Below are 9,350 nucleotides of genomic sequence, written 5' to 3' on the forward strand. Positions count from 1 at the left end.
TTGTTTTGCTTGGGTTTTTCTTCTTCTTCTTCTTCTTATTTTTTTGCTTTTCCTCAATTTCTCTCATTTGATTGTTAAAGTCTTTTTAAAGATGTTCTATGAATTGTTTTTGGAGAGGTGACCATTTGGTGTTACTATTTGGGGTAGAAGGGGGTTTCTTTACTTCAATATCCTCCTCTGAAGATGAACCTTGGTCTTCTCTATTCCCATAATAGCTTTCTACGGTTGGATTGTTTCTCCTTTGCCTTGCATTTTTTGTAGTAAATAGCTTAATTTAAGTAATCATCTCTAGTCCTAGGGTACCTTTTGCCCGAGATCTTCAGTTCTCCCCTCTAGCCTGGAACCAAAGCCAAATCTCCAGCCTCTTGTAAGTGCCCCCAGCCAGGGGCTTTCTGCCCCACTACTTCTGCACTTGAAGGCAGGCTGCATGCTTTTTCCTTCTCACCCCTGCCACTCTCTGCAGCTCAGCTGTGTCTGGCACTCCTTGTCAGCAGAGGTTCCCTTGATCTCCCTGGGCTCAGATGCCCAATTCCCCTCACTATCCCAAGGGTAAAAGTTTCTGTGGCTGGGACCAAGGTGGCCCCCCAAACCAACTCCATGGCCTTGCCACTTGTTGTTAAAGCAGACTTTAGCCTGGAGGTGTTTACTCTTGACAAGGACTAAACCTGGTCCTGGGATTTTTCTTCTGATCTTCTCTAATTGTCCCAGGAAGACCCTGCTGTGCCTTTATTCTTATGTATTTTTACCCACACTTTGTTCACATTATGAAGCTATCTTATCTCTTTTATGGGGGAAAACCCAGAGTGCTTGGAATTTTCCAACCTACTCTGCCATCTTCCCAGAATCCTTTTTGGCAATGGTCTTTTAAAAAAAAATTCCACTGTTATGGAAATGTTTGTTTTATTTCACAAATTAAAAATAAAACAAAAAGGTTAAAAAATGATGATGACAGCTTACAGTGGTGATCTGGCGTTATCATTGTCATCATTGCCAGCTATCATCATGACTGAGTGATGCTATGGAACATTGTACCATATTCCGAATCAAAGGACCTGGCTTAAAAACTTGGTTCTGCCCATTAGACAAGTTCTTTTACTTCTGCCATTGCAATTTCCTTATCTATAAAATGAGGAGGTTGTACTAGATGCCCCCGAAGCTCCCTTCCATTTAGAAATCAAGGATCCTATGATCATGACCATCACTAGAACCTCTGAGGGTGCACTTTACCCACAAACAAATATGTATGACATAAACCATGGATAAGAATAAGGAGAGATTCAGACAAAGTAGTCTATGAAAATGTGGTAAAGATTCAGGAAGGATTCATGGTGCCAGGAGCATCTAAGCTTGGCTGTGAAGGAAAAGTCCTCCAGAGGGGCAAATTCAAAAAGGAGTGCCTGTAATAACAATGTTGCTTGCAGCTACTGTGGGGGTATAAGACTAATAACACCAGCGTACAGGAAGGCTGCTAGTTCAGCTTCTTTGATCTGCTTTTCTAAGGAAAGTGACTTTAAGGGGTTTACAATCTCACTTTAATTAAACATGCATATATCATTCACTTAGTTCAGGGGGAAAAGTAAGCACCCTGAACTTCAGACAAATGCAAACAGAAATTACAAGCAGAAATTATATAAACAGAGCAAATAAACACAAATCAACAGACAGGACTTCTAGCTGCCTGACCAAGACATTACATACATAGTTACCAGAGAGAGAGAAACACCAAACATCTGGGTTTTTCAAAGCTGGGGGGATCCTTAATGGCTACCTAGAGTTTCTACACCAATACTTTTCCAATGAGTGAGTCCCAAACAAAATGCTAACTTCAGAGTGTTTATATATATATGTATATAAATATAAATATATACATATGTATACGTACACACATATATACATATACACACCTCTTGTGACCTAATTAGCAAAAGGGTGTGGGCCTTCCTACAAACAAAGGCAAGACTCAATCAAAGGCACTTGATTGCCTTAGTGCTGAGAAGCACTCCAAAACAAAAGACAACAAAAAGTCCTAGTTTGCTTGTTATTATAGTGCCTTCCAGGAATGACAGTCAGTCTACACAATACACAGAGGCAGGAAAGTAGTGAAGGAGATCAGGGAACCACTATCGCCCTACTTGGCTAGAATGGAGACATAAAGAAGGTGAGGAGTAGGAAATAAATCTGGAAAAGTAGGGTAAGGATAGACTCTAAAAGGGTTTACTTGATAGCCTAATGTGTCTGTATTTCATTCTATAGGCAATAGAAAACCACCACATTTTTTAAAAACAAAGTCAGGTCACAGTCAGATGGGTACTTCAGGAATATTTATTCTTTTTTTTTGAGGGGAGGAGAATTTAAAGATTAAATTAATGTTTTATCTTTTCAATTACATGTAAAACAATTTTCACACTCATTAGACATTTTTTTAAAGTTTCAGATTCTCTCCCTCTCTATCCCCTCTATCCCCAAAGGCAAGCAATTTGATATAGGTTACACATGTGCAGTCATGCAAAATAGATTTCCATATTAAGGAATACTTATTCTTGCTTTAACTCTGTGTGAGAGAGAGTGAATGTATTATTTACTTGACCTCATAGATGATGAAATGAGGATTCTGAGAGGTGACTTGCTAAAATTCACATAGCTAGTAAGTGACTTGAGGCTGGTTCTTCTGACTTGTTGGCTACTGTCTGTTTTACTGCACAGTGGGCAGGGTGATAGAATGGAAAGAGCTTTGTCCCTGAAATCAGAAGACTTGGGTTCAAATCTTGCCTTTGTTGCTTACTTTATTTTATTTCCACTGCTACATTGGGCAAACTAACCAACCTTCCTGGGTCTTAGTTTCCTTGTCTGGCTGTTCTAGCTGACCTCTGAGGTCCCTTCCAGCTTTTGACCTATGATTCAATAGCCTCTTATGTAGTAGCACAGAGATTCTCACCAGGCTGTTCTTGTAGTGGCAAGTGTGGGAGGAAATGCTTCTGATATAGTCTCCTATCCCATCTAAGTACAAAGAATATATAGCCTATCTCTTGGCATTGTTCATCCCCAGACTTAATCACTATCTATTTCCTTTCTTCAGGTAGTGGTCTAATATTTCAGAATTTGGAAATGATCAGTTTCCTTTCCCAGAAAAAAAATCAAATTTAGTGTTGGAACTACAACCAATGTTGAAAATTAAGCACCACTGTGCAACGTGAGGATTTCTTTGTTTTCCTTTTTCTTTTTACCTTTATTCGCACTTCTTTGGCCTTGGGTGGGGCTACCTCCACTTCCTCAATGGAAAAGGGCTTGTTGACCTCCCAAAGAACAGCAGCTTTGCATTTAATGACCTGGAAAATGAAACAGAAATGGGGTGAGTAGCTAGTGATCCTCTCTGCTAGAGAGTATTACTAACTTTATAAACCTGAGAGGCAGTTTGAGTTTGAGATGTCTACAAGACATGTTTGTGCGAAATACCCAGTAAACAGATAGACACTTGGTACTGGAATTCAAGAATGATATGTGAGTAAGATATGTAGATTTGGGAATCCTGGCTGTATGCATGCATGATCACTAAATCCTGGGGAGCCAGGGATGTGCTGGAGCCAGCTCACACTTTCTTGAGACTATTGTTAAATTTTCAGTATGAGCATTTATACCTCAGAAATCAGCCAAGCTATAAAGCAGGGCTTGCTTTAGTGTTTTCTTGATTATCTAGATTTAAGAAAATGTTAAGAATATAGATTAAACTTAAAAATATGGCATGCTATTTGGAGAGTTCAGAAAGTCAGTTGTTAAATATTTTGTAGTATAATCTTGATAGGAGCTGATGAGATCTCTCTCTTACACACACACACACACACACACACACACACACAGAGTGTATTGAGAGCTCCTGTTATTAACCTTTTTTGTGTGTTATGGACACAAAGGGTTATGAGTAGACCGAATATTTCTACCCTGAGGTACTACAGGAAATTGTCTATCCTACTAGAAAGTTCATTGTCTCTAGAAAAAACGTCTAGTCAAGGCAATACATTGATTAAAGTGCCTACTATGTACTGTGTTAAGCACTAAGAATACAGCACTTTTTGATATTCCAGAGAAGCCAATGGATCCCTTTTTGGAATAATGTTTTTAAATCCATAAAATATTATAAATGGGATTACAAAGAAAACCAATTATATTGACACACAGTTATCAAAATATTAAAAAAAATCACAGACTCTAGGTGAAGAATCCTAAGAGAAAAAGAAAAAAAAGGAGGAAGAAGAAAGAGAAAAAGGAAAAAGAGAGAACCTTGGGTAGACACATGCATAGAACATAGTACTGGGATAGATGTATCTTTGATCCAATCCTTCTCACCCTCTTTCTTTTCCAGTAGATTCTACCCTTCCATTCTTACTTGCTCTCTTACCTTTAATCGGAAGGTGACTATATTATCTTCTCCTCCCCCTTTCCCCTATGGCCCAAAACATTTCAGTAACTCTCTATTAACTGGCATCGATCTGAGAACTTTGCACAACTGTCCCCATTAACTACAAGAACTTTAAATATATAAAGTTCTCCCATTGGCTTTTACAACCTTTCACAACCTGCCACCTTCCTATTTTTCTCTTCTTATATTTTATAATTGAGTCTACATACTCTACTCCATGCACTCTAAATTGTGCCCCCTTTGACCCAGCAATAAACAGTAATAGGAGATTAAAGAAAGAGGAAATGAAGGAAGAGTTTTAAAAGGAGGAACACTCCTAGGTAATGACAAAATCAAGGGTATGGCCTTTGTAATGGGAGGGAGTCAGGTTGTAAATGACTTTAAAAACCAAAAAGGGGATTTTAGATTTGATCTTGGCTATTGAATAGGCAATATTGAAGTTTAATGACCTTAGGTATACAGGGAGTATATCTCAGACAAGCTATGGCTGACTTGATAAGTCTCAACCAGTCAGGAAAGTCCTTAATCAAGATGTTAATTTTACATTAGAAAGTAATTCTTTGGGGCCATTTGTGCACTTACATTAACTTTAAAGTTTTAACTAAACATGGAAGTTAAATCAACTTATTTCATTAGAGAGATTGCATTATAACAGTCTCTAAATTATGACTCTAATCCTTATCACCAAGTCACTGATAACCTAAAGTAGTAGAGATTTCAGTATCAAGTCTTCCAATATTAATCAGGACAAGTCATATAACCTGTACAAAGCCTCAGTGTTCTCATCTGTAAAATGGTGATAGCAATAGCTAGGACCTTCTTCACAGGTTTGTTGTAAGGATCACAATTTAAAAGCATGTAGAGTGCTTCACAAAACTGAAAATTCTATCAAAATGCCATTGCTATTATTAGAATCATTATTATTATTAAATTACTATTTGCTATTACCACTATTAAATTACTATTTACTATTATTATTAAGTCATTACTATTATTATGATTACTATTATTAAATTGCTACTTACTATCACTATTATTAAATCATTATTACTAAATTATCATTTACTATTATTATCACTATTATTAAATCATTCCTATTATTAAATTACTATTTACTATTACTATTACTAAATCATTACTATTATTAAATCTCTAAATGCGCTGCTGTTCATACATAAAATGATGTCTCTCTCTATATCTACCCTCCACTAAAGTCTTAGGCTGATATTTCATACTGCTGTGAACATGTCCATGGATTTTAGGGAGCAATGTCAAAAGAAAATAAGTTCTGTCCTTTTCCATCCTCTTCCTTCCTCTCCCCTCCCCTCCACTCCTCTCCTATTCTCCTAGCAGAACACATGTTCAGTTATGAACATATTTAATCAGTATTTGTGTGCCAACACTGGGAGACTGGACACTACAATTTCTACTGCTTTATGTGTCAATGATTTGATGCTAGGTGTTAGAATACTAAGTCCTATATAATCCAGTCCTTCCAATTCCACTAATGAAATAATCTCTCTGATTCCAATCCCTCGTTTCCTTCAATAAATAAATTAACACAACGATACAAGAGATAACATGAATTATGTTCTTCTAATGTAAAGTTAGCTTCCTGATTAAAAGACTTATCTAATTTTACACTTTGCCAAATCTGGTTTGGAGTTAGCTCTCTATATAACTGTACATTTCTTTTAGACATGGAAGGAGACAGATGTGAATGTCTAGATATTAATGCTATACATAATCGGAAGAAAAATACTTTATTTGTCCTTCAGAATTTTTACTTAGTAAACAAACCATACCTTGTTGCTAATTGTGTTAATGATTATCTTATTCATAGATTCAATCAATAACACTGTACCTAGCTCTGTATGAATTATACTTAATAAGGATATTATCTGGGTAAGTAAAGTTTCTGCTTACTTTTCCTGCTGTGGTCATGCTGCAGTCAGAGTAATTTCCCTTTTCTGTGCAGGCTAATGGACTGTGCCTGAATTTCTTCTTCCTCCTTAGCTGGCTCCTCGAGCAAAGCAGAAAGATCAGAGGAAGCTTTGCCTCTACTCTGGGCTAATATACTCTGCCAAACATGTGACTTTCGGCCTTGAAACCCCTCCCACCTGCTGATCTTTTAGTCCCATACCTGATAGACAGGAAAATGCACTAAAACAATATTTATCTGATATATCGAGATTGTATTCAAAACACTAATTTGAAAGAATTTACTAGGGCTTTGCCTATTCAAAACTTCCCTGCAAATAATCCTTTTACTCCTTTGTCTTTGGTTTCCTTCCGCAGCCCTACTCGGGACCCAGATGAGACTTAGGGCAAAATGACAGTTAACTTGAAGTATTTCAAGGGTCATCATGGCTGATGTGATATTTGGCTCCATAGGCAAATGAGGATTAAAGGAACATAACTTTAGAACTGTAAGTGACCGAAGAGGTCTAGTCCAGCTTTATCATTTTACATACTGAGTTCAGATGAAGTAAGGAAGGAAGGAAGGAACGAAGGAAGGGAGGGAGGAAGGGAGGAAGAAAGAAAGGGAGGAAGAAGGAAGGAATAAGGAAACAAGTCTTCATTAAGTATCTACTCTGCGACAGACACTATGCTAAGTGTTTTACAACTATACCCTTTGATCCTTAAAACAACCCTGGGAGGGAGGTGCTATATAATTATCCTCCTTTCACAGTTGTTAGAGACTGAGGCAGGTAACAGGTGACTTACTAGGCCACCTAGGTAGGAAGTATCTGAGGCTAGATTTGAATTCAGGTCTTTCTGACTGAAGGTTCAGTGCTCTATACACCCTGCCTGGGATAAGAGGGATTAAATGAGATTAAAACAATTAGGGCAGCTCCATGGTACAGTGGATAGTATGCCAGGACTAGAATCAAAAAAGACACATTTTTTGGGAGTTCAAATCTAGTTTCAGCTACTTACTAGCCGTGATCCTGGGCAAGTCACTTTACCCTGTTTGCCTCAGTTTCCTCATAAGTAAAATAAGCTGAAGAAGGAAATGGCAAACCACTCCAGTGCTTTTGCTAAGGAAACCCCAAATGGGGGTGACCGAACAATCAAAATTAGAGCTATCAAAAAAAAAAAAAGACAAGGAGAGGAAATTCAACACAGGGAGAAGTAGCTTCCTGTCCCACACTTTCTTTTTGCTTCCTGAACAAGCACTTACCATCCTCAGGTCTTCTGGGAATTTCCACTTGGCTGTTTTGGTGCATTCTTTGCAACTCCAATGTAATAGAAGACTTATATTTGTCTGGCACTATATTGTTCACAAGGTGTTATCATACACATTATTACAGTTAGTCCTTAACAATAACCCTGGGAGACAGGTAGGGATGATCCTGGGATTGCCTGCAGCATGTCCTTACTATCGAACTGACCTCCAATCAATCACAATTTATTAAGTGCCTACCCTGGGCCTGATACTCTGCTAGGTTCCAGGAGATACCAAGACAAAAGTGAGACTGTCCTTATTCTCTAGGGGATAACATTCTAAGGAAGACCTTATCAATATACCTCATATATATGCATGTTAAATCTCCCATCTGGGGCCATTGACTAAATTTCTACTCTTGCTAGTTAGTGGGCAGCTAGATGGTGCAGTGGATAGCCTGCTGGGTCTGGAGTCAGAAAGACCTGAGTTCGAGTCCAACCTCAGACACTTACCAGTTGTGTGACCCTAGACAAGTCACTTCACCCTGTTGCCTCAGTTTCCTCATCTGTAAAATGAACTGAAATGGAAATAGCAAACGACTACAGTATCTTTGTCAAGAAAACCCCAAAAGGGGTCACGGAGAGTGGGACACAATTGAAAAATGACATGACAGCCAAATATTCCTTCCCTTCAACATATCTAATGAATAAGCAAGATAACTCAACCAGACGGAGTGATTCCTTCACTTTATTATGAACATAGAATAGTGAATTGTGATTAAGCCTTTATGAAGCACCTACTGTCTGTGCTGGGCACTTTACGAATAGCATCTCTTTTGATCCTCACAATAACCCTGGAAGGTAGGTGCTATTATTATCCCCATTTTACAGATCAGGCAAACAAAGGTTAAGTGACTTGCCTGGGATTACACAACTAGTAAATATTTGAGGCTGACTTTGAACTTTGAGCTTTCTGACTCCATGCCCAGAGCTCCAGTCACTATGCCACATACCCTAGGTTCCAAGCCTGAAGGGGTACACAAACCCCTATCTGGTGGGCTCCCCATTGATTATCAGTTAAGCAGCTGGTATACGGTGGACAGTTGGCACATAACTTGCCCCCACACCTGGGACACACTCTCATCTTGCACACATGAGGAGTTTCTTTTAGGTTTATCTCTTGCTGAGCTCTATGGGTTTCTACCCTTGTAGAATTCTACAACTGCCTTTCCTCAATGTCCCCAGTCTGCCCTTATTGAGTATCCCAGTTCTTAAAGAAAGTGGTGCCATCAGACATTGCTGTTCAAGGACAGGGATCCCCACATGCAAATTCTATGACCTTTCTAAGTTCTCCTGATCAGTGTGTGTGTGTGTGTGTGTGTGTGTGTGTGTGTGTGTGTGTGGAGTAATACCTCCTTCTGGTCTCACTCTTCTTCCTTCCCTTCCCTACAGAGTGTAAGGGTGTGCCACCTCTAGCCACCCATGACCCCGAAGCTCCCAAAGCTTGACTGCTCAGCTGCTAGAATACTGGCCTCCAAACTGGTTTGATGTGGTAATAGCCCCAAAGTGCATGATTAATTATATTCAATCAGTTGTTGCAAAATATTGTCTGTATGGTACCCAACAATCTAAGCCCTTTACTCCTCCGAAATTGGTATGATGCTCTTTTCAGACAAGTTTCAGGCACCTGGCTTTTGTCCTGGACACTAATCTCTGTCCTCCATGCTTGAATGGATGGCTCCTCTCCACCCTTCCTCCACTCTGGAGT

General features: G+C 38.9%; 1 protein-coding gene across 1 annotated transcript in view; it reads right to left on the reverse strand.

Moving 5' to 3' along the window:
• The window catches only part of LOC118854191 (alcohol dehydrogenase E chain-like), a gene marked incomplete at its 3' end in the record, with an annotated part of 17,483 nt that extends 11,011 nt beyond the window's left edge, over positions 1–6,472 (reverse strand). The window contains 2 exon segments of the mRNA XM_036764534.1: positions 3,225–3,326; positions 6,341–6,472. Coding sequence (XP_036620429.1) covers positions 3,225–3,326; positions 6,341–6,358 — 120 coding nt within the window.
• Between the last annotated feature and the right edge of the window lie 2,878 nt (positions 6,473–9,350).

Source organism: Trichosurus vulpecula, chromosome 6, assembly GCF_011100635.1.
Source record: "Trichosurus vulpecula isolate mTriVul1 chromosome 6, mTriVul1.pri, whole genome shotgun sequence".
NCBI classification, from domain to species: domain Eukaryota; kingdom Metazoa; phylum Chordata; class Mammalia; order Diprotodontia; family Phalangeridae; genus Trichosurus; species Trichosurus vulpecula.